This window comes from Neolamprologus multifasciatus, chromosome 22 (genome assembly GCF_963576455.1).
Source record: "Neolamprologus multifasciatus chromosome 22, fNeoMul1.2, whole genome shotgun sequence".
NCBI lineage: Eukaryota > Metazoa > Chordata > Actinopteri > Cichliformes > Cichlidae > Neolamprologus > Neolamprologus multifasciatus.
The window spans coordinates 7,885,794-7,911,997 of record NC_140459.1 but is presented as its reverse complement, the minus strand read 5'-3'; the positions used below and the strand labels follow the sequence as shown (position 1 = coordinate 7,911,997).

The following is a 26,204-nucleotide window of genomic DNA, read 5'->3' as shown; positions in this document are numbered from 1 at the left end:
AGTGCTAAGCCCCGCCCACATCCGAAATGACGGCGACGTGACGTTACCCTAGCAACCGCTATACAATGGCGATCCTCAGTTGTTGGGATTACGTGAAACTTCTTTGGATGTCAGACATGTAGCCTGCTGGTCCACTGCTTTAACCCACAGCAAATATTGTTAAAATCCTTCGTTTAAAGTTAGAATGTCAAGCGACCCCCCCTCCGACCCTCACCCACTGTGTTGTTGTCGGGTTTACCGTGACGGCTGGCAAGCTATGCTAATTTAAATGTTTATGTAGCTTCACTCATTCGCCTGCAGACACAGGCGGCTATCAGAATGGTCACACGTCTTCTTAGAGGACGTTACAGGTGAACACGCGCGGTGAGTTACAGCCAGCGAGGAGTCACGCAGTTTTTGCGTGCATGTCTGTGCTCGTGGACATTTTTGAGCAGAAACACTTGTTATTAAATTATGCACTTACACTCAGAGTTAGAAATGAAATATTTGTATTAGAGGGAAGGAGTATAACAAACTATAAATTAAGCTAATTTGCACGTTTTATTCTGCTTTTCTCATCAAAAAATGATAATGTACGAAAAATATCTAAATATTAACAGAAGAAAGTAAAACTAAACTGTCTCACCACCCCTCTCTAAAATGAATATTTAATATCATATATAAACGCATACACTTGTGCTAACAATTCAAGAAACATTTGGAATATTTTATATCCCTCCCCTCTTTTTCCTTTTTTCCAGATCCTACACATGTGACACATGGGCAGCATGGTGGCACGGTTAGCACTGTTGCCTCACAGCAAGAAGGTGCTGAGTTCAATTCAAACCATCAGGCCAGGGTTTCGTCTCAGGCTTCCCTTTCTGAAGGAGAAGACATCTGACGAGCTGCACTACGCTCAGGACGCCACAGAGTTTCTCTCTCATATGGGTAATAAAGGGCTTGCAGATTGGCCAGTCACTGCTGCTTTAAATACATTTATATACAGGTGACAATTATGTTGTTGGGTTTTTTTAAAACAAAAAGACAGAAAGTCACATTATTTGATCGTAGAGTGTTAAAAATTCAAAACAGGAACAGAACTGTGAAACATTTCATAATTCCAGCTTCTAATTTTGAAACATTTTTATTATTTTAGTTGGTTTTTAATGGTCTTCTTTGCGATACATGATCACATTTTTACAAACCTAATGATCAAAAGATTTCTGCTGTGGCATGTTAACCTTACATGCTGCATGACATTCAAAACAAGCTAGCTCCCTCTAAAGATGTGAATTTTTAAAAACAACACAGAAATATAGATTATTCAATTTTAAGAAATGTTTAATCATTTGAACTTTTTGTTCTTCAGATGAAAATGACCACATGGAGCTCTTCTGAGTTGTGTTTCTCTTGGCAGGGTGTCTGATGAGAGTGTCTGATGCCGACGTGAGGCAGCTCATATTTGAATGCGTGAAATCATTCTACAGCTCTGTGGCTCCCAAACAGATGCTCGATGGTACGGATGGTACCACACGAAAGCCTCGGACTTTCCCTTCTAACAACCGATTTTCTAGACTTTCACTAAGTGAGGCTCTGTCATGGCGTCTGTGGTGGCATGCTTGTGCTTTTCTTTGTCCTTTGTGTTTCTTCTCTTTTCTTTTCATTTGTTTTCTTCATGTTTTCTTTATTAGAATTGGTTAGATTTCATATAGATATGTACATGAGCTTACAGCCGTACCCAGTGTCCTATGAGGCTGTTCAGGATTAAGAGATAAAGTTTTTGAACACATGATAGCACAAGTTGAATAGATCATAAAATCTGTCAAATATGAGGCTGAAATAAGGATTGGTAACTTATTTTTCTGATAATTTAAAAGAGTGTTTTGGGTAGACTTTCAAGAGTCATATCACCAGTGTGAAGTAGGTGGCTGGTCAGTACAAGGGCTCATTTTTACTTATATATTTTGTTGTTAGTTTAGTCCTTATTAAAGTAATTGACCATCATTTGTTCCAGAAACTCATGTTTAGTGAGACTCTAATTTTTATTTTCATCTGAATCTAATTTGTGTTTTTTTTTATGACCATGGCATGACTTTTTTAATGATGATTCCTCTTTAGTTATCAGTGTAATTATCTTGTTCCTTAATGTGTTTTTCCTTAATTTCTGTTTTATGCACGCTTTTAGAATTTTTAATGATTATTTTTAACATTTCAAAAGTTTTGGGTAATGATGGTTCATCTAAGTTGCACAACTCTGCATGTAAGCATAGAAGCAGTCAGTTTTAAATTGTTCCTGGTTTGAGTGACTTAAGTGTTTGGCTTTCAGTGTAGATATAAGCCTTTCAGTATTCTGCTTTTTCCTGTCCGTCAGAGCACTTTGTAAACATTTTAAATTAGCTATTTAAAATCAATTTTCTTAATTATAAAGATTTCTATCGACGGATGCTCATCTGTCTCTAATGAGTTTGGTCTACACCAGGGGTGGGCAATCTCAGTCCACGAGGGCCGGTGTCCTGCAGGTTTTAGATGTGTCCTTGAACCAACACAGCTAATTTAAATGGCTAAATTAGCTCCTCAACATGTCCTGAAGTTCTCCAGAGGCCTGGTAATGAACTAATCATGTGATTCAGGTGTGTTGACCCAAGGTGAGATCTAAAACCCGCAGGGACACCGGCCCTCGTGGACTGAGATTGCCCACCCCTGGTCTACACCAATCCACCGTCAGACAGAATGTGTACTAATCAAGGAAACGGAAGGCGACTGAAGCCATGTAACACGGACTCATAAGTGGGATAACCTGACAAAATATAGGACTCTCACATGCTTTTGACTTTTAATGAAGTATGTAATCCATGTAATACACACCTCATTAAATAAAGTCCAATGAAACATTTTCATTTGAATTTTTAATCAGGTTTTCTTTATCTGTATTTAGGAAATGGGTAAAACACTAATTATATTTTAGATAATATCTATGCAGAAATATACAAAATCTTAAAGGGTTCGCAAACTTTTTCACAAACTGATCAATCAGTCAGTAACTATATTTTCTCTTTTATTCCAGATTCTTACTTTGGCCAGGGTCACAGCTTCCACGCCACCGGAGGCAGAGGCGGTAAGAAGGCACAGACGCGGCACTGTATCAGAGTGCTGAGATCGGTGACTTCTCTGGGTGAAGAGTCTGTAAACCAGGACCTCTGTGATCAGGGAGTCATCAACCAGCTTCTGGGTGACTGGACTGGACACATGACACATGCTCAATATCAACATTTACTGTTGATGAATTCAGTAGAGTCAAAGCTGTCGTGTTTCCTCAGGGATTCTCATGCAGATAGACGCGGGTCCTGATGAAGATGATGTCGTCGCTCTGGAGATAAAGTCGGATATTCAGGTGATCCTTTCAACGCTGTGTGAGACCGACATGCACAGAAAGGTAAAGCTCATATAGCTAACTTAATTAAAGCGCTTAGAGCTGGGTAGTTGGATATCCGGTGAGTCTGTGTTTGTTTGCTGCCTGTTCTGTTTCATAGGAACTGTTTGGCTCAGAGGGAGTTGAGATGGCGGTTCATTTTCTGAAAAAAGGCTCCGACAAGTTTTACAGCGGCCTCGGACACAACAAGCTCGTGCTCTCCACAGTGGACTGTGTGTGGTCAGTGAACTGCAGCACACTTTAATAGATGAACTGCTGTATTCATATTTGTACAGTCATTTACATTTGCCAGATCCAGGCTAGAGTAATATGAGAAACCAGAAGTGTAACTCTGTTAGCCAGATGTATGATGATGTCTTTGTTAGGCATAATTTAATTGTATAATATAGTTTCTGTATTGGAGCAGATGAAAAACTCACTTTAATTTAATGGCATAACTGCCTTAGCGGACAAATGGGACTTGCTCAGTTTACATAATATGAATGCAGTTCAGCTCAGAGGCATTTAACCTCTTAAATCTGGGGCCTTTTGCTGATATTTATTTTATTTTCAACAATATTTTTCGTTTTTCTGAAGGTTTATGCAGTAAACTAGTCATAATGAACATTAATCAGTACGACTCACAGTGAGCTTGGGAGTGGCTGCAATCACGGCACTGTAAGAAGGTGACAGACGTACTATGGTTGTTCGCCTTCCTTGACGCCTCGCTCTAACCAGTGTTGCTCCCTGCCCAGGATGTGCACTTCCTCATAATTGAAAGATTGGCCACTGGCCTGCAGGTTCAAAAGACTGCAGAGTCCCACCCCAAGGATGCAGGTCTTCTGTGTGTTTAGCGAGAGGTTGTTTGGTTTCCCTGATGCATGATAAACAGCAGTCCTCCTGGCACTTAATGACGTACACTATATTATTCTGTTTACTCCGAGAGACCTGGGCTCCTTGGAGTGGACCATTTTTTGGCAAAAGTGACAGAGATGCTGTGTTTTTCAAAAAGCCCGTCTCAGCTGTTCACATAAGGCAGGGGTATCCAACTCCTTAAGGGCCGGTGTCCTGCAGGTTTTAGATATCACTCTGGGTTAACACACCTGAATCAAATGATTATTTCATTACCAGGCCTCTGGGGAACTTCAAGACATGTTGAGGAGGTAATTTTATCATTTAAATCAGCTGTGTTGGATCAAACACATCTAAAACCTGCAGGACACCGGCCCTCGAGGCCTGGAGTTGGACACCCCTGACATGAGGGATCACCAACAGTTTTTATGCAGGCAGTGATTAACCTTCTGGATCCTGGAGGATCCTGCAGGGGGGGGACTGTGCTCTGAGGAGATGGTGCTGTAGCGTTCTAATAATACCCAATTTGTGCTCCAGAGACTGGTGAGAGTTATGCCTTAAATACTGGGCTGTAAGCATTAGTTTATGGTACACATGAACTTTCAAAAGTCTCCCTATTACTCACAGTAATTTGTCCTTTGCCTGTCATATTTCATATCCTCCCTGGTGAACTCGATGTGTTTGTCCACAGAACGTGAGTGAATTGTGGTCGATATGAACAGAATCAACTTTCTGGGAAACATTATTCACTACTTTCTACAATATTACCTACATTTAATCATAGTTTTATCCATAGGCTATAGTGTAGTAACAGATATGACCATCAGCAGAGGGTCAGTGAATTTTAACCTAATCTGGAGAAATATTTGATGTCTACCACATTAGAAATAAAAGTACAGAATCTCGAGATCTGTTATAATGACCTCGAGTTCAGGTCATCATAACACTTGTCATACGGGTCTAAACTTGATTTTTCAGTTCTGTTATGGACCTGCGAGCAGCTCAACAAGCACATTTTTGTTGCAATTACAAGCCAACTATCAGGGGTCTATTTTTTGTCTCCTACAGCTGAGAAAGTTTCTGTCTGTGCGCCTTTTCTCCCATCAGGTCGTGTATCGTAGGCTGCTACACCACAGAAGATTACTTTCTGGTTAAAGACGGGGTGTTTCTTCTCCTCCACTTACTCAGTGTGAGTAAAAGTTTCCTTTTTTCTACCTGTATTTTGCGATTAAAAATAGGATTTCAGCTGCTCTGTGTTAAAGCTAGTTCATGTAAGGCAGCGTTCACAGGTAATATAAACGTCCTTTTCTCCTGCAGACAAGCCCCAGGTGTGTGCACGGTGCCGTCCTCGCCATCCTGCTAGAGTTATGTGACAACCCGAACACGGTGCCGTACATTCTGACCTGGAGGGACGGCAACGGACAGACGGCTCCGAGACTCCTGCTGCAGCTGTGGAGAGAGGAAGAGGAGGAGCTAGGAGTTCCTCGAAATCAACATGGAAGCATCGCAGGTCGGTCTAGTTGAGCACGAGGAGTAAATGATGAGGCTTTGAGGAGAAGAAGAATAGTTTGTGGCTGACACATTTATTCAGTGAGACTTAAAAAGCCAGCCATTTACTGTCATCCAGACATTCAGCTCATTACACTGAGAACAGATTTAATCTTTTTCTTTCAATTAGATATCAAATCGAAATAAAGAACTTTGTTTTTTAGATTTCTGCTGCACTAACAGGTCAATGTTTCTACTAAACTGCTGATGCAATTAAAAAAAAAAAAAAGTATCCTGTTAGTCTGTAATGTTGTTTTGGGGTCTTTTACAGGCGCCTCTGCTTTGTCCTCCACTGTCTGTGTTGGACTTCGACATACACAGCATTATTTCTTTTCCCAACCTGGATTTTATAAACATCTGATTTTTATCTGACATTTTTATGTAACGATAACGTTCTGCACCACTGAGCCAACCAGATGCAGGGAATGGTTAAATATAACTGGAAACATAATTTTTTGTGTGTTTTTGCATAGCTGATGGATTTTTTTTCATCTCTCCGTCTCAGACAGAAAGTTTTAAAAGTTTTACATTTTGCCAGCAGGTAAAAATCAGATTTTAGGCCCTTTTGGCTCTGTAATCTCATATATTTCTCTTTGTTATATCTTTTATCTTGAAGATCCTCAGAGGCCCATCCTCAGTCTTTTCCAGCTGGATGAAGCTCAGCTTTCATTTCCTGCTAACGTGCCGAGTGCTGCAGTATTGGAGATGTCAGAGAACCTGCGATTGAAGATTTACTCCGTCTTCTGCAAAATTGGTAACCAAACAAATTATTCAGTTTCATACTAAATGTAAAGTATTTATTAAGAAGATTTTGTAATTAGATTATTTGATTAGCCCAATTTCTTTGTAGCTCCTCCTATAGACCAGTTTACATATTTATTTATTTAATAATAAAAAAAATACCATTAAAACAAAATCCAGAAGGTTGTAAAACAAAAGGCTATTTTTACATGTTGCTTTTTGTAGCCTTTCAAATCATATTCAGTCTCAATTTGGCTTTTTTTAAAATGAAATTTATCACTTATTGATTGAAGATATTTTGAAGTTTTGAAATAGCAGAGTAATAAAATGATATCATGATGTTCTGTTCAAAACATTCAGTTGTTGGGCACAGCTAATATTGTTATATTAAAAAGCAATCAGGAGTATTTGTGACGTTTTCTTTTTCAGGGTTTCAGGATCTTCCTGGATTGTTGGGAAAAGATTATGTGACTCTGACCATCATCAGGAGGTATCTAGACTTTAAGGTAAAAGTGAAGAGAAAATACTGTTGATGCTTCATATAATAGTTGCTCAGACTTACAATCTGTTCAAAAGTTTGTTCAAACCTGAAATTAAAATGAAGCTTTAGCTGTTAGTAGAGTAGAGATATTCAGCGTTAAAGTACAAAATTCCTCGTTCAACAAAATACAGAGAGCGAGAACTCTGAGGGACCAACTTATTTTGTCTTACTGTGGCTGAACCAGCAGCTTAAGTTTTGGATACTCAGGCAGTGAAAGTCTGTCAGGAAAACCATCTATAAATAACCGTTAGTCACAGGGAGTAAAGACAGACTTAAAGGAGTCTGGAGCTCTCTTAAAGGTTCCAGATGCAGAGGACATAAACCGAGATAAACATCAACATGTCTGTCTCTTGTGGTGCTGCAGGTCGGTGAGGTGTGGGATGAGATCAGTCGGGAACTGAGTCTGGAAGGCGTGAGGCCGATCAGCCCCGACCAGGAGGCTCTGAGCACCATCTGCAAGATCGCAGAGGACACGGCGAGGAGGATCGTGGAGGAACAAAACAGCATCCTGGAGCACCATCAGAAGGAGGACATCAGCGAGGAGAAACTCACATACACAGAGGTACGGAGTAAAGGAGTGGAAATAGCTTAGATGAAAGTCACTTAAAATGTTTTTCTTTAATAAAAAAACACAAAAAAGACAAAGTATATTACACAGATTGTTTTTTTTTCTTCCTGAGCTACTATACAAATAATCAGATTTATTTTCACATGCATAATCAAACAAATTCAGTCTTTTTTTTTTTTTTTTTGTACTAAAACGTTTTCATTGTATGTTTGACTAGAAGCAGAGATCCTCTGGGACAATGTGTTTTAGTTGGAGGAGATCAGGCTTTTTCTGTGACTGCTCCAAAACTGCCTTTACATATCAGGACCTCTCCAACACTGGATAAAACTCGTTTAAAGACCCATTTTTACTCTTTGGCTTTTAATAACGCTCATGCATTATTAAAAGCCAAAGAGTAAAAATGTCATTATTTTGTCATTATTTTATTATTAATGATAAAATTATTATTTTATTCTTATTTTTTTCTTATCTTTTATTTTACTTTCCTTTTAAATTTTATCTGATTATTTTATTGTACAGTACTCTGGTCAACAGTTGTTATTTTTAAAAGTGCTATATAAATAAAATTGATTTGATTTGATAGTAAAATGAGTTCTGACTTTTTTTTGTCTTTATCACAGATGAAGTCTCGCTGGAAGCAAAAGGAGTTCATGGAGAAGTCATGGGATGATTATGTTTCTAGGACTTCAAACTATGAAGCCCTGAAGGTTTAAAGATTTTTAACCATAAATTCTATCCTAATAATAATAATAATAATAATAATAATAATAATAATATCTAGATTATCTGTATAAGTAGTAAGTGTATATTTTTGTTATGTGCTTTGTATACAGGAAGTAAAAGCACAGAGGGAGAAGAACGCCGAATCATCCAGACCTAAACCAAAGCACGAGGATGCTGCTATCCGCCCTGCTGAGGTCTTTACACTTAACCTTTCATGACGTTTACAGGTCACCCACTTCATTGATTTAAAATAATTAAATCTCATATCTTATTTGCACAAAATGGAACAAAGAAAAAAGTCTGTTTCAGGTATAGCTCATTTTCTGGTTCTGAGAATGAGCATTTTAATGCATGTAATGAATTTCAGCTTAATTTGGAGTTTGTGGCTTAGAAAGCATCTCTGAAATTAGTTTTAATAGTAGATAAATCCTGACATTCAGGGGCCCAATAACATAAGTTAAGAAGATGAATGAAAATATATAAGATGAGATTAGACGTACTTTATTATTGCCAAACTTGGGAAACTCCTTTATTACATTACTTAAACTAAAGTTAAATGGAGCAAACTAATACATAGCCTTTCTAATAACTTAGTAGATCTTAACTCTGCACTAATAATGCACAAAGCACAAAATGATCATGAAGTCAGCTTAAATACGCAGGGGGTAAGAACAAATGGTGGTGAGGAATTGGTGTAGTTATTATGCAAACTTTTAATATTTTAAGGTGATAACCAAATATAAATCTGATGTTTTGGTGAAATGTGATGCCCTTTAGAATATGCTCTGTAAAGAGTTGTTAGATACAAAAGAGTTTCTTTATCTTTAATTCAGTTCTTTTCCTGTTATTTGTGATGATCAAAATTTAAAAAATTGAGGAGCAACTCGCTGTAGTCTTGACGTTCTGTTTCGGTGTGTTTCAGCATTTCATCGGACACGTCGTTGGAGTGGAGAGCACGGACGCTCAAGGTCCGGCAGGAGTGAAGGTGACGCTGGTCAGAACGCCGGTCAGAGCCCCAAGCGAGGACAAAGGAGAACCAACAACACCAAACCCAGACTACTTCAGCACGGCGTCTTCTGCAGACTGACGTTACCGAAGTCACTCTTAATACAAGGCATTCACATTGTTCATGTAACAGCATTTATTGTGCTGCACACTCATAAAATTAAACTGCATTAATGTAAAGACTGCATTAAGGTGTTTTACAGGAATTGTCAAGATACATGAGTAGAGCAGAGGGGTCAGAAAGTTCATTACAACTTAAAGTGAACTTTAATGGTAAATGGCCTGTATTTGTATAGCGCTGTACTAGTCCCTAAGGACCCCAAAGCACTTTACACATCCAGTCATCCACCCATTCACACGCACATTCACACGCTGGTGATGGCAAGCTACATTGTAGCCACAGCCACCCTGGGGCGCACTGACAGAGGCGAGGCTGTCGGACACTGGCGCCACCGGGCCCTCTGACCACCACCAGTAGGCAACGGGTGAAGTGTCTTGCCCAAGGACACAACGACCGAGACTGTCCGAGCCGGGGCTCGAACCGGCAACCTTCCAATTACAAGGCAAACTCCCAACTCTTGAGCCACGATCGCGAGTTAAACGATAGTTTAAAGCAGTCCAAAATAACTGAGTCCAATCGGCAAGAAGATACATACGTTTTGTTTTGTTTTTAAACGGGGGGAAAAAGGGCAGTGAAGGAGTGACTCAGTCCAAACAACCCACACTAAAAAAATAATATTATTATACCCAAAAATGCAGACTTTAAGTAAGTTAATTATGCAAGTAAGTAAGTTAAGTAAGTTAATTATGCAAGTTTTTTGTAATTTTGTTACCAAAGTGAAATGTTAAACATTAAACTTAATGGTTAAATGAAATTTACTTAATTGGTGTGCATTCAGTTTATACCAAGCATGTTTACCTTATTGATTAATAATTTGAATAATTTGCATTTTACTCACAGTTATTGCTTCGTATTTATGGGGACAAGTACCATTGTTTTGAGTGCAAGGTGTAATTCTAGACAGAGTGACGATTAGGGATTAGACACAGGTGGAGACTCATACATGGGGGGACAAAACTCCAGAGCAAAACAGAAAGGAAAATGAGGAGAAAACAACCTAAAGGTATGGAAGTTTGTATCCACCATCTAAAAAACACAATTTGGGGTTGTTAACTCAAAAAGAAAATAACTTAAAATTTTACCTTTGCTCTGCCTTTTTCGTTTTCTGTGGCAGAAACAAGCTTGCATAAAAAAGACACGTACTAAACACAGAGACAAGAAAACTCACATTAAACATGAACCCAACAGCATTAACACAGAGACGAGAACAGATTGGGACAATCTAAACTCAAAATAGGAACCGAAGCAAAATACAGACCAACATTTAAAAACTAAGGCTAGAACAAGAAAACCAACTTATCAGGAAGAGAAACCAAGAAAGATAAAAGAAAAATAATTCAAGAAAGCCGCTTATAGTGTTTATATTTCTGGTTCCTGTGGCTCTAGAGGGATGCAGCAGATGCAGACGTGAGGTCACTCCATGTGTACAATCAACACCTTGTAGTCTAGCCCACCACCCCAGCCCTTTATACAGGCACACACACAGTCTCTGTCCTTTCAGACAACGTTACACTGGCTTACTTTAATTTCCTGAAGACTTATCTGAGCCATAACCAGACTATTATATTTTTATTTATTTACATATTTTTCAAGTCCTCTCAGCGTGACTGTCAGAAGCAGTAACTTGGCTTTCCTTTGGAGCTAACATGACTTATTTCAGTGCACAGAGCATTCATGTACAATCTGTTTTAAATTCAAATTGTTTTGTTTTCAAATAATTGTGGTTTTTGCATCAAAACTAATAAAGTAATTCGATTTATTAACAATAATCTTTAAATCGTTAAAAATAAAATTCTAATGTTTTGGTATGTTTTCATCCTGCATTTATGTAACCACTCCTGCACCACGAACAAAGAGAGCCTGAACAATCAATGTGGCCTCATAGACTCCGCTGGATTATGTAACATCACTGTACCCTCAAACATAATAAGCCCACAGTGTAATTACAATAACGCTCTCATTAAATGCTGCAGCTTGCAGTTTTTTTGGCTATAAAAATTAAACTTTTTACTGCTGGGTTGTTAAAAAGTATTTTCTCTTTTATGGGTTACATAAGTGACTGCAGTGCATTAACACACATGTTCCTTCAAGCGTGCAACATGCTGCACAGAGCGACCTCTCCTCCTTCTCCTCCTCTCTCCGCTCTCACCCGTTTCACTGGCTGGATGGCCAAATCACCCCTGACAGGCCGGAGCTTTTCATGCAGCGCTGCGAGTGTTTGTGTGGCACACTGTACAAAAGAGCAGGGACACACAGGACCCTCTTCAGCACGTCGGGCTGCCCGCTGTTTGCTCAGACTGCCGAGGGGCTTCACGGGGCCGGAGGTCCGTCTGCCGTCGATGAAGGCACGTCTGGATCCCAACTGGATGCTCATCAACTCCACGAGGACCTCCTAACTTCAAACTGTGAGGCTGATATGTTTTACCTGAAGGCTGATGACGCTGTGGAGACACCAACAATAAATGGTTTATAACACATTATAATGAAGCTGTTAAAGTGATAAAGTAAAAGTTTATATAATTACAGCTTTTCCTGTCATCAGTTAGCTTCTGCTTAAGGCAAATACGTCCAAAACATTTTAAAATGTGTTATAAACTGTTTATTAAAGGGTCACACAGTGTAAGCCTTAGAAATACTAAACAAGAAGGTATTGATATTAATAAAACTTAATATCCTCAAACATTTCCTTACTTTAGTGGCTTTGAAACTGAGATTTATGTGACAAAACATATGTAAGGCTGTGATATCAGTTTGAATTACCTCAATAAGACTAAACTACTTGGGTTAAAGACAGTTTTATGTTGTCTGCGACGTATTAGGTTTGTTAGCTCAAAATAAAATTAAAAAGTGTTCATTTCTCCACAGAGATTTACTTCTCTTGAGTATGGTTTAAATATGTATCTATTAAAAACATCCTCAAATAAACCAGGCAGTTCAAAGTGAGGCAGAAATCTGTTTTTAAAGTCGATTTCCATCAAGAAGATTAAGTTCTCCTTGAGATAAATCGGAGGGTGTCACAGCAGGATAAATGAGATGTGGAAGAACAAATGTGTCTTTTTCCTTTATTTTTCTGTAAAATGCATCTAATTGTATCTTTTTGGGCTTTTCCCATCAAACAGTGAAGGCATCCAAAGCAACCATAATATATTCAGCCAGTTTGCCAGACACTGAGTGAGCCTAGTCCTAAATTAAAAGAAAATTTCACTGAAGATCTCCTCTGAAAATTGTTTTAAATCTAAGTCCATGTCTGGGAAACTGAGCCATACTGTCTGCATAAATCTCATCTAACAATGCTCACTTAATGAAAACAGTAAGAGGGATGGGAGTTTTCCTCTCCTGCAGGAAGCTCCTCTCCCATCTGAGAAACGGAGGCAGCAGGAATGATGATCAGACTGGGAAGACTGACACCGGGATACTTCCGCCTCCTCCAGGTTTGTGACTCTTAATTCCTGATTACATCCATGTTTCATCATTAAGGGGTTCTTCATCAGTAAACGTGTGTGCACAGAAAAGTCTTCTAGCTGTCGTTATCATAAAGCAAATCTGAGTCTGAATGAATATTTTATGGTTTCTATACATTTTTAATAGCGATACTTTAGACTATGAAAAACCGCACCAGTGGGCAGGATGTTCAGAAAGCTCCATCTCAGGAGGGTTTATGTTATATAAGCTGTTCAGACTCCAGCAACAGAAAAATAACTGATGCTGTCGTCCTGCTCAGTTCTCAAAAGTACCAAAAATGGTGGTGAGGTAGGTGAGTAGATTTAATGTTTACCTTCATAAAAAATGAGTGACTTCTTCTTTAGCCTTTACTTTATATCAATTTGATCTGTAATCGCTCACAGATCAAAGACACATCAGTGGTTCAGGAAAACTTTTTCCCTCCATTGGCCCATCGGCCGATTAAATCACACTTTTTGTGTCTAATTTAATTCCTTCATATACTGTTAATTTAAGCTATATTAAAGTAGTTGAAAAAACTGCAGTGAGGCAGGTTGTGTCTGGTGGTAAGGAGGTAGGTCTGTCACGCCTAAAGGGTGGAGTTATGCAGACTCCTGGGCATGTCCAACAGATGCACAGCTGACAGGTTATGATGTTTGCTACTGTAGTGAGGTTGGAAAGGGTTTAAAACTTGTTACTTTAACAATGATTAGATTTTATTAATCCACTCTGAGAATAAAAAAATGGAAAACTAACTGAAGACATGCAGAAGAGACAGTGAGGCAAAGGACTGAGGGGTGAGACGGCGCTGTGTATACACAGAAATGCAATCTGGGATGTGAACACAGCAGTGAAAAACAAGAAGTAGGTGCAGACAATCAGCACAATCACAGGGGAGGACGTAAAACTGATTACGAGTCGCGGAAGATGACTTATAAAGTAGAACAGGAAGTGAGCAATCATAACCAAATATTGAAACACAAACGTAAACTTAACATGGGGAAAAAATCTGAGCAAACTAATAAACTCTGATATATACAGTAACTCGAACAAAGACTGAAAAGACTGAAAAGACTAAAGAAATACAGAATGACAATGTAAACAAACAAACTAAGACCCAGTTAGAGGGTATTTATTAATAATAAACGAGAAATAGTGCTGGTCCACGGTTACGGAGGGTGTGTGAGGACTGATTCGATATCACGATTTGGTCATTTGTGTTGGTTATTTTCACATTAGTGAAATGTTACCAGGAAAATAAAGGGATCAGGATTCCTTTGTGTTCTTTATGCCCACACATTTTTATTACCGTTATTAGTGCTGTTTTGTCAAAGCAAGCATTTGTGCCCTGACACACATTGATGAGATGAATCCGTCACTTCCAACTCATCATCATCAGTGGTAAAAGGGTTAATTTTACCCCAAACCACGACCTTTCCTAAACCCAACCAGAGAAGTTATATATGATGTAAGCATCACATATTTCGTCCCAGTTATCAGTCTCATTTAAGGTGTGGAAATTAAAGCACCTTCTGGGGCCTTTTCCTTTGTTTTATTGAATTTAACTTTATTGGACAGCGTGAACATTTAAAGCTGCCATCAGCCAGATGAATTATTACCCAAGTGGAGCATTCACTGAAACGTCATGAGTGTCTCACTATAGCAGCCCCTAGGTGACTGAAAGGAAAACACTCAGTGAGGAGTAAGAATATTTTAACAGCCTTTCTTCACCTGTGTGTCCACCTCGTTCACAGAGGCAGATGTCGGGTGAGGTCCAGATTCAGCCGCAGAGCAGCCTCATCGATCCTATCGCCATGACGATGGCCGCGGTGGGGATGGGAGTGTCTCTGTACAGCGCCAGGCGGATGTCAGAGAGAGTCCAGCTGAAGCGGCCAAACGCCTGAGAGATCTCACCTGTTCACCGGTTCAGTTTCTGCTGCGCGGGCGGTTCATGCGACGTGTGTTTGTGAACGTCAGAGAAAGTCAGCGGAGGAGGAGTGTGTTCATGTGTGTGGGTGTGTCTGTGTGGTGCTAGAAGGAAAGTCTAAGTGTCCCCGAAGGAAAATGTGAGTCGGTCATCAGCATGTCACATGTGTGAAGCTGTAGTTTGATAACCCTACGTGTTGTGTGCAGGATGTCAGAGATTTGTACTTTAATTCAGTTAATCATCAATTAACAAACAGCATTAGAGTTTAGTTTTAATTTAAAAATGTGTATAATACAGATGTAGTTCAGTTCAATTTTATTTATATAGAACCAAATCACAACAAGTCGCCTCAAGGTGCTTTTTATTGTCAGCTAAAAATCCTACAATAATACAAGGAAAACAGAGAAAAGCCCAACAATGATTAGACCCCTATGAACAAGTGCTCTGGTGACAGTGGGAAAGAAAAACTCCTTTTTAACAGGAAGAAACATCCAGCAGAACTAATGTAAGTTATTTTATTCATTAATATTAGTCACAAACGCACCTTTCCAGGCATTTTTGGTCGTTTTTATATAAATTATCTGAGTATTTCTTCACTAATCACACTAAGCATCTTCGAAGCATCTTCGAACGACTTACTGGAGAAAATGTCTGTAAATGTAAGATGCTAACTCAGAGATATCTACACTTTTTTGTGCGTCTAATAAAAATGTTTGCATTTTCTGAGCTCTGTGTGCAGACTAATGTTTTCAAACAGCAGACTGCAGTCCATTCGGGTGCTTCTCGGCTCAAGGACAACAAGCCTTTAAAGCACAACAGGATCGCACCATTCTGTCCTGTAAAAGCAGGACGGACACATCAGTCAGAATGTTTTCAAAGCGCTCTCTGGTTCTCAGGCTTCATCCATGTGGAAACGGTCTGAGGGGAAACGGATGCTGTCAGGCGACTGCACAGTCTGTATGGGGTGATTAATGTGACTGAAGCTCCAGCAGTGGAAGTGATTTTACTGCAAGACATGAATCGTGACATGAGTTTATTTTCAAATCGACTGATTCTTCGGTCTCACATGAGTTTGTCCATTGGTCCGGGATGTTGGGATGAACAGACTCCCTTTTCTGGTTCTCGCTTTGGGTCACGCTTTGAATCGGTTCTTTCCAATCAGGCCTGGGAGTGACTCAGAGCTGTAAAGGATGATACCCAGTAATAAATAGGGGACTTACAATATCACTGCTGATCTAGATGACCGAGCCCTCCTGTGGGTCACTGCATGGGACTTGTTTCTGTATCATATCAGCACATCTGCCTCCAGATGGACACCGAATAACACCCTGTCCTTTTCTGTGTCTCATTCCTGAACATAAAGGCATACAAAACCATAAAATTGATGCTTCTAATATAGATCGCGATTATATTGAAAGAGCTTCTAGGAAATTTAGTTAGTGCCTGTTAACTACATGGTGATCATGTTCATCTTAGAATTGACATTTCAACATCTCTGGTGTTCATAATGTTATTGTTTGACTTTCATTTGTGAGCACAGAGTGTAAATAAAAGTCGATCTTTAGCCACCGAGGCTGTTTGTTTGTGAGGAAGAGAAAACACAACTCTTGTGGTGTAAATCACAGAGCAGCTGTGCCCTGTTGTTTCCTTCTGATTGACTCTAATGGGACCACAAATTACAGAATGAACCACATGCTGTACTCAATACGATAACTGAAGAGCAAACTGAGACCATAATCTCTTTATATTAATTGTGGTCATAAATCTTATGTTTGTTTGTGAGCAGGGCAAACGTCGGAGTCTGCAGACCCGCAGAATCTGAAATAATTAGGATGATATGTGTAGCCTTCATTCCTGTTTATTTACCTGTTCCCTCACTGACTTTACCTCGCTCTTGTCCTCCTTTACTCATCGTTGATTCTCTCATCTTCTTATTTTGAGTTAGTTTAACTTTATTGATCCTAAAATAGGTGGGAAATGTAATCACTTATATTAATAGTCATAATTAATAATCCAGGTCCTGAAAGGTGTACGTAAGATGTGCATACTAACAATTTCCCTGTGCTACATCTCTCTGAAACTACGCGCCTTGCAGTGCCAGTGCAAGTCTCTGGGTGTTGCCGCAGCTTAATTGCCAATTGTTTACACCTGTTGTGGTGTGGAAAAAGGCACGCCTGAGGTCGGCCACCCTACCTGGATTGTTGGGAATGTATGATGATATTTTGCCTCACCTGTGTAAGAACTGCCAAAAACTGATACGTGAGTACGAGCAAATGTCACTGGAGATGGCAGACTACAGGAACTACCCGAGTTTCAGCTTCAGATGCAGACAAACAAACGCAATTGATGTGTAAAATAAGGTCCAGGTGGTGGCTGCAGGAAAAGGGTGACACGATCTGAAGCAGATGGAGCAGGACGCCGCTACTGACTGGACCAACAGATTATACCCAGGGAAACTACAGCTATGGCTTTCCACAAATCCACAAACTAAAGGGGTAACTTTAAGGCCCATTGTCAACATGATCAACACACAACTTCAGTTTCTGGTTTCAGTGGTCAGCTTGCTGTTACTCCAAACACGTTCAAAACACTTTAGATTTTGTGGAAGGTAAGATGAAACAATGGTCTGATGTTTCATTTACTGAAACAGTGGAGGTGGTTTGTAAGAAATGACAGGATGACCCTACTGCTAGCCTTCCCAACAACACAACCCTTCACCAACTAGATCTGCTCTTGGCACCAGTAGCGGTTTTTGATAGGGGCGACACGGGCAGTTACCCGGCGGTTACCCGGGGCCGCACCGCGTGGTGGGGGGCGGCATCACGGGCATCGACAAAAAAAAACAAACAAACAAAAAATGCTCGTACTCGTGCTGCCCCGACGTCATGCCAGCGCATAGTGGGAATGGCATAGGCACCGATCGGTTTTCTATCGCCCATTTGCTGGGAGTAAGGGAGCCCTCCGTTTGCGAGGTGCGCCTGCTGCTTGTGGGAGAAACGTTTCGTCACTCATCCAAGTGACTTCTAAAGTCTTTGCACCGAAAATTTGCACCGATGTTTTTTCGAAATTCTATATGCGAGAAGTGAGCGTGAGAGCCCTCGGTGCGCCTGCTCGCTGCTGAAGTCAAAGTAAACTTTCTTGTCATCTCCGCTACATACAGTAGATATAAGAAGAGCAAGAAAATAAACATACACTTTTGGACTCGGGGTAAAGGGATCAATAACAATTGAAAATTTATAATTTACAGTTTGATGATTTAAAGTCTCACACACAACCGTCGAAAGGGGAGGGGGCGGCTGCTTCCAAATAGAGCACATTTCATAATGTTGTAAATCCAAACCCATTATGGATTCATGATTTGAATCCTGGGTTGTGTGAAATCCCAGAAATAAACCCTAAACAAAGTAAATCCGTGAACTAAGCGTATAGGTCTAATACGTCGAGTTGGCGGATGGGTGTTCATACTGGAGTGCAAAATTAAAACCAAGATGGACAAGAAAAGTTCAAAGCCATCAGATCCTCAGTTTAGAAAAAAAAAGATCGAAAGATACATGTAAGCAGATGTGTGATTGGATAAAGGCAGGTCATCCTGAAACAATCAGAATACTTTATTAATCCCTAAGGAAATTATGTGGTTGCTCCAAGAAGAAATGGTAAAAATAGTAACAGTAACAGACTAAACTCCAAACAATACATTATGTTACAGATTTTAATATTAATTAGTCATTGTCAATTGTTGATTTGTCCTGTTCTCATTGTATGACGAATTATGATGGCTGTTTGGTAGCCGTTGGCATACCGTGTATACTCTCTCTCTTTGTGCGTGCGTGTGCATACTCTCTGTGTGTGGGTGTGGTGAAATTCAGTATGGTTCCGACAACAGTTTTATGTTACTGTACAATCCTTAATATGTTTTGTGTGTGTGTGTGTGTGTGTGTGGGGGGCACTGTCTTCAATCTCCATATTTCATATACAAGGACCAGCAATGCATGAAGAGAGGTTTGATCCTGGAGCAGCACCTGGCCAGTGGTTCAGGTATGTGGATGACACCTGGGAAAAAATGTTTACCTGGTCCAGATGAACAGAATAAACTTTCTAGCACATTAAGTCTTTTGCTTAGTGGACAGCCTGTTAATTCAAACTGCATTCATTTAAAGTTTAACCTAAACATGGAAAGAGAGTGTTCATATTTGTATGTGGATTAATTCTTTAGCCTTCTGATCAAGTGCCCAAAACAAATCCTTTTCTCTGGAACCCGTACTTAATAAATCCATTTGTCTTCGTCTCTCTGCAGCTAACAGCTCTGAGACTGATTAACAGCAAACAGCCTGCAGGCAGCTGCTTCCGTCCGCCAGAAGAGGAAAGCTGGCACAGTGGGAACAGGCTGTGTTTGGAAATAAATGGTCTGACTAATGAGTTTGGATGTTGGTTTTTACTCATTCCTCTGTGCTGGGGACAGATGGAGACACAGATGTGTGAGCCAGTTTAATTCTGATTTAATTTATGTTGAAATTAATAAACCTAAGAATTTAATTTTAATTTTTGTTGTACAAACTGTTTTACCTTGAATACAGTGTTTACAGCCATTTCTTTGTTTTTCCTAGCAAGGTGTAAAGAAATCAGGAGTGTGCCAAAACTTGTGGGCAGTACTGTGTTCCTCTGCTGATGGTAGAATACAAGTTTTAGCAACAAGGAAACACGCGGGATTCATTTTGATCCTATACCTATGCAATGTTTAGTTTACAGGTTGTTAAATTTATTCAAAGAATATAAATGAACACTGCTGACACACAAACTGAATCTCAAAAAAACAAAGCCTTTACTTTCGTTTTACAAGTAGGGAACAGCTAAAAGACCCTCTGATGGGCTGCTTCTGAGCCCTGTACTGCATGTGTAACACCCCTGATTTACCTATTATTAAAATTGTATACCTTATTTAATTTGGAACCTAATCTAAGAAGTAAAACTACAGAACAAAAAGTCAGAAGTGCAATGTAGCATTGTACTCTTTCTGGTGGCCGGTTTTGGTCTTCCACTCCAGCAGGTGGCACTTCGCTTCGAGCAGCCCGTAAAGGAAGAGAGGAGCGGGTGTGCTCAAGATAGAAATCCATCTGATGAATCTAACTTCTTAGAGTTACGCTAAAGAGGAGGAAAGAAAATCGAGATCAACTGAAGATTCAGGTGGGTTTAAACCACCTGTAAAACCTCCAGCTGATGGCAAGAAGACAGCGTTATGCGTGATTTTAACATGCCTGGAGAGTTTGTGCGTAAACGTGCGCCCCAAGCTCTCTTCCCATCCTATCCTCACCCTCATCTTCCTCGGATCTGAGCAGCAGCAACAGCAGCCGCGGCAGTCCATCATTCAGACCAGCTGAAAATGGCTCCACTCCGGAGGAGCTCCACTCTGCGACTGACGGGGTTATTGTGCCTTTTATTCCTCGTTTTCTTCTCTCGTGGCTTCGCGAGTCATGATGTTGTTTCAGAAAAATCATCCGGAACGATACAAGAGGATTCCCATAGCCAGGCAAACTCCACGGCTCATAAAAAGACTTTCCCCGTCCTCTCCTTCAACTATGAACATGTTAGGACGCCCTTTGAGATCTCTCTGTGGATCCTCCTGGCCCTGTTCATGAAACTTGGTGAGTGTCGCTCTAATGAAGCAACGCAACATGAATAAGTACGTCCTTCTAAGCTGACTTCTCAGGCAGCTTTCAGAAATGATTTAAAGTCAAAGTTTATTTTGTTGTTTATTTATGGAAGTTCTATTGAAGCCTCAGAGCTGCAGGTCTGCACCAATGAAGACGAGCATCACCTTTTAGGGTTCCACTGTCTTCACATTCTTTAAAGTTTCAGTCATTTATTTACTTTCTTTTTATCTGTTTATTTTCTTTGTGTTGAAAGTGATTCAAGAAGTTTGTCCTTGATGATGTTGTGTGTCCTTTTCCTGACCCGAGTGCTGTAAATGTCCTGTAGTGGTGGGAGGGGTACTCCACAGATGAGTTGTGCTGGAGAGCCTTCCTGTCCTGAGTGGTGTAGTTTCCACACCACACTGTGATGTGGTGTTTGTCAGGATACTCTCCACTGTGCATATGTAAAACTTGCTGAGAAGTTTGGAGGTTAATCCAAATTTTCTCAGCTTCCTTAGGAAAAAGAGTCGTCGTTGAGCCTTCTTCATGATCTGCCGTGTGTTATGGGTCCAGGTGAGATCCTCACTAATGTGGATGCCGATGAATTTGATGGTCTTCTTCACCCTCTCCACCTGAATCCCGTTGATGTATAGTGGGGCGTGCAGGTCTCTCCTCATCCTCGGGTCAATAGTAGGTCACATCTGGCCTTTTTGTAGCCCTCTGCGTCACCAGAGGTAAATGCAATGGAGCGTGCATGTAGCATGGAACGTACCTCACAGTTCAACCATGGCTTCTGATTTGGATATGTTTTATAGCACTTGGTGGGGACAATATTGTCGATGCATGTGCTGATGTAGCTGGTGACCACTGATGCATATTCCTCTAAATCCACAGAACTGTCCTCTCTCATGGGAGCAGTCTTAAACACACCCCAGTTTGTAGCACCAAAGCAGTCCTGAAGCGCCGAATTCATCTCTTCACTCCAAACTTTAGTAATTTTACTTACTCACGGGGCTCGTTTGAGGAGCTGCCTGTATGCTGGATAGAGAAACACAGAAATGTGGTCGGACTGTCCAAAATGTGGGCGAGGCATTGCCTTGTATGCGCCCCTTACATTGCTGTAGACGTGGTCCAGGATGTTGTTATTCCTTGTCGGAAAGCTCACGTATTGATGGAAAACACAGAAAACACGCAGTAAGCTCGTGTTAATCCATCATAAACAACTGCAAAGCGAAAAACTGTTTCAGTATAAACGACAGCTGCTTTCGGACATATTCTACTCATCATCTTCTATATAATTTTATTATTGGACTCTAGAGTAGCTTTGCATGATTCACGGGTCAAAACACGCCGTGTCTCCCTTCATGCTCAGTTTAAACCAGCTTCTTCTGATTTCTCTCTCTCTGAGGAAGGGTTTGGACACCAGGTGGGTTTGGCTGACCTCATCACTTGAACCTTAATATGAGCATCCACCACAGGGTCAGTGTACATATATGATGGAATAATGCAGAAAAACACAAGTCAGCTTTACTGTCTGGTAGTTGCACCAAATAAAGCTTAAAAATGCTTTGCATTTAACATTATTTTATTTAATCACTGAATCTTTGAATTGAATTTTGTAATATTTAAATGCTAATTCTTTACAAGTTAAACATAATAAAATGTTTGTTATATTCTTTGTAACAGTGAAAACCTAAAAACTGTTGAGTTTGCTGTTACAGAAGCTTAAACAAATGTAAAAATGCTCATATGTGAAGCTACTAAAAGCTATTAAATGACTCATTGCTTATCTAAACTGTTAGCAACTGTGTATTTGTCTTTGGAGTTTTTGTTGTTTGTAGCCAGCACTTTGTAGCAAGCAGAAATTTCAGGAACCTGACAGTTGTTACTTTTGAAATTCATCGCCAGAAATAACAAAACATTCAAATGAGCTGAAAGAAGCTTTGACATTCAGTCTCCCCGACATGTGACCGCGGTCCAGGCTGCTGTAAAGAACGTTTATGTAGTCACTGGTTTTGCTTGAAGCCTCCCTCGCCCCCACATCCCCTCCCTGACTCTGCACACTGAGATCTTTGTTATCAAGCAGTGCATTAGGACAGGAAGACGGACAGGCCCTCGGTCACAACAGCTGGACAAACAGATAAGACGCTAAAGAACCTCGCTGTCCCCGCTCAGCCAATGGAAACCCACAGGAGAGACTGAGAAAGCCAATCAGAGTCGCCGCAAAACACCACATGTTTTAGACATTTAACATGGTGGATAATATAGCAACAAAAGAGTCAGAATGGATCTTTTTCTGTGTTGAAAATGTCCTAAGAAAGAGCTACAGTAGTTGTAGGGAGGCCTGCAGCGTCACCGAGCAGAAGAACAATTTGTACACTCACTGCTTGTGTTCAGCTTTGTTTTTTAAAAATCTTAAAGTAGATAACTTACAGGTTTTATAAATCAAAAGCAGACACAAACAGAAACTGATACACATTTTATGGTATTAAATTGGTTTATTTATGCTTTAAAAAGCTAACAAAATATACTAAAATGGTAACAACAGAGTCACTGGGTTGCCAGATTGTGAGAAAATCCTCCACCGGGATTATTATTTTGTTTTGTTTTCTTCTTAGTTATCTGCATCTGGACCATTAGCTGCAACAGCGGAATATCTGTCTTTTAAAAATGTCTAAAATATCCCCATAATAATAATAATAATAATAATAATATTAAATAACTTAATTCTCCAATAAAATTCAACATAGTCTCCCGCATTAAAACTTGCAGCAATTTAGAGCTGAACTGACATATGAATGATATAATTAGTAAAATAGGGAGTCCAAAGTAGGAGGGGTCCAGCTGTGTCAAACCTGAAGGCTATTTGAAGAGTTTGAGTACCAGAAATCTCCACAGAGATCCCTTTCATAGGTCTGAATCCAGCGTTTGCTTTGGAAACAGGAAATAGATGTTCTGTCCAGCTTTGTCCTAAAATAACTGAAGCACTCTGTGTATAATTGTGTGCAGTGGGAATATCCTTTACTATCATGTTCTCACAGAGACATTTCTAAGCTCGAGTGACTCTGAACTCTGACATCATGACGGCATTTTTAACCAGAGAACTGCCGCTCACTGGATATTTTCTCTTTTTCTGTCCGTTCTCTGTAAACCCTGGAGATCACTTAAACCTCCTTTCCTCCCCTTTCCAATGCTTCAGTGTATTTAGCCATCTCCACATGCATAAATACATTGAGTTGCTACCATGTGATTGGCTGAATGAATCAGTGGGCCGATTGTATTATTGAGAAGCTGAATCTAATAAAGTGGCCAGTGAGTGCACCCATTTAATCCTAATAATACTTTCTCCCATGATCCTTCAGGGAGAAAGTCAAATTGTTAATTCAGATTGGTAATCGGTTCAGTTTGATCTCTCAGGCTCTCCAAGGTGCTGTCTATCCAAGTTTCTTCTAAGCCAGCATGTATGAGCCATATATAATGTTTTGATAAATGGTTTATTCATATATTTGTCAACCATTATGAAACCCTATAAGTGGAGGCCGGTGCATGAAGCTATACATTTGTTCTTCAGGAAACTGTGCTTTCAAATGTGTTCACCTGACATGTTTAAAAGGTGCAACACATGGAGACGAGTGCATGTCTGCTCTTAAGCTTTTAGCTAAAATGTGATTTACATGTTTTCATGCACAAAAAATTAAAAGGAGGGTGCTGAGTGTGTGTCTGTGTCAGTGTACATGAGATTTGCGTGTGTGTGTGTGTATCCTGTGTTCAACTTGAGAGAGAGAGAGAGTGTTCTTTCGCCCGGTTAATCAAAAGTCAACAGTCCTCCAGCTGATGCACGTGACCTTCAAGGATGGGAGCAGATAGTCAAAGCACAGTCCTCTTATCAAGGAGAATTGTCTGGCCAGTCTTGGCTTTGAGTAGTCGCATGAAGGAGATGGTTGTTTGGGTTCAAACGAACAACTGCATTTCCAATTTCGCAGTTGGTCTAAATGTCCGTCACTGGTCATCAGGTCTCTCAATTCCCATTCTTATCAATATTCATTCAATAAACACAGTCTGAGTACTCACGGCTTGCCTGTCGTCAATCATGTCGGCCAGCCTTGTGGGATTTTGAACAGCTGTAACCACTTTCTTTGTTCTTCGATAAGCCAGGTCCAGTCAGCCAGAACTCTGTTATCATTGATATCATTGATTGAAATCTCGTTCAATGCCGTCCATCAACAGTTGCGAATGACCTTCGAGTATCCGGCAGCAAACGTCTCTGCAGGACAATCGGGCTTCTCGTTTAGAATAGGGTGTCATGTTTTTTAGGGACCAGTTGATCAAATCCATAATTCTTTAGGTTTTAGAGAACAAGACTGAGAGACTCTCTGATGGTGAGAGTTAGATGATAGTTATCCACAGTGGATTTTAAATCAAACAATAAATGAAAAATTTCAACTTTAATTCAAGGTGTTTAACATACTCAGTCCTCTATTTCAAAGGCTCAGAATTTAAACCAGTTTTATAACCTGTTGAAGCCTGTTCCTTTATTATTTTATGCCAAATTACACATGTGTACAAAATTGTTGGTACCCTTCGGTCAATGAAAGGGAAAACTCACAATGGTCACACAAATAACTTTAATCTGACAGTTTAAAGTAAAATTAAATAAAAATTCTATGAATGTTAACCAGTGAAAGTCAGATATTACAGGCCTACACTAAAATGATGGTACCCCAAGAAAAGACTGAAAATAATGTGACCAAAGGGACATGTTAATCCACGGTGTGTTCACTATTTGGCTATTATACATGGTAATAGCCCCATGCAGTCCACTTTGGCTCAAACAACTGTCCTGTGGACAGACAAAAACTGAAGGCTCATCAGCTCTGTGTTCACAGACGGAAAAATGAAGCTTATCAAGAAAAGAACGCTGTCCCTGCTGTAAAACATGGAGGAGGCTCGGTCATGTTCTGGGGCTGCTTTGCTGCATCTGGCACAGGGTGTCTTAATTCTGTGCAGGGTACAATGAAATCTCAACACCGTCAAGCGATTATAGAGAGAAATGTGCTGGCCAGTGTCAGAAAGCAGGTCATGGGTCTTACAACAGGACAATGAGCCAAAACACACAGCTACAAACACCCAAGAATGGCTAAGAGGAAAACATTGGACTATTTTAAAGTGGCGTTCTATGAGCCCTGACCTCAATCCTATTGAGCATCTTTGGAAGGAAGCATGCAGTCTGGAAAAGGCGCCCTTCAAACCAGAAACAACTGGAGCAGTTTGCTCATGAGGAGTGGGCCATAAATCCTGCAGAAGTCTCATTAACAGTTACAGGAATCGTTTGATTGCGGTGATTGCCTCAAAAGGTTGTGCAACAAAATCTCAAGTTGTGGGTCCATCACTTTCGTCCAGGCCTGTTTCATGCATTTATTTTTTTAAATAATTCAGTTGAAGCATGGTTGAAAAGCAATTTCTGACTTTCACTGGTTAGCATTCATAGAATTTTTGTTACTTTTGTCAGGTTAAAGTTATTTCTGTGACCATTGTGAGAGTACCAACAGTTTTGTCCACGTGTGTAAGTAGATCAAAGTTCTGGAGTTGATCCCAAGTGTTAAATTTAAATTTGGATCTCTTAATGTGAGGATCTCTTAATGTGAAGTCCAGACAGATGTCAGAGAGATAGCAAACATCTTAGAAATGGACATGTCAACATTGTGGTACATTGTTAAAATTA

At 40.0% G+C, this 26,204-nt stretch overlaps 2 protein-coding genes across 3 annotated transcripts in view; both read left to right on the top strand.

Moving 5' to 3' along the window:
* The first annotated feature begins 242 nt into the window (after window positions 1-242).
* Window positions 243-10,088, top strand: LOC146492835 (cilia- and flagella-associated protein 69-like). Its single transcript, XM_085149306.1, has 14 exons — window positions 243-363; window positions 741-927; window positions 1,397-1,495; window positions 3,044-3,208; window positions 3,297-3,412; window positions 3,510-3,628; window positions 5,348-5,429; window positions 5,558-5,750; window positions 6,405-6,542; window positions 6,959-7,035; window positions 7,435-7,632; window positions 8,259-8,345; window positions 8,472-8,555; window positions 9,284-10,088. Exons 2-14 carry the CDS (start codon window positions 759-761, stop codon window positions 9,446-9,448), a joined length of 1,692 nt encoding a protein of 563 aa, XP_085005432.1. The 5' UTR covers window positions 243-363; window positions 741-758; the 3' UTR covers window positions 9,449-10,088.
* A 1,437-nt stretch (window positions 10,089-11,525) lies between these two features.
* LOC146492834 (Na(+)/H(+) exchanger beta-like) overlaps window positions 11,526-26,204 on the top strand; it is a 28,218-nt gene continuing 13,539 nt past the window's right edge. Inside the window, exons 1-7 of one of the 2 annotated variants that reach the window (XM_085149293.1) lie at window positions 11,526-11,892; window positions 12,830-12,918; window positions 14,683-17,114; window positions 17,216-17,350; window positions 18,833-18,890; window positions 19,150-19,258; window positions 19,897-20,494. In XM_085149293.1, coding sequence (XP_085005419.1) covers window positions 20,233-20,494 — 262 coding nt within the window. In that variant the 5' untranslated portion in view covers window positions 11,526-11,892; window positions 12,830-12,918; window positions 14,683-17,114; ... (2 more) ...; window positions 19,150-19,258; window positions 19,897-20,232. Of the gene's footprint in view, window positions 11,893-12,829; window positions 12,919-14,682; window positions 17,115-17,215; window positions 17,351-18,798; window positions 18,891-19,149; window positions 19,259-19,896; window positions 20,495-26,204 lie in introns of those variants that run through there. The other variant, XM_085149295.1, reaches the window with a different exon arrangement.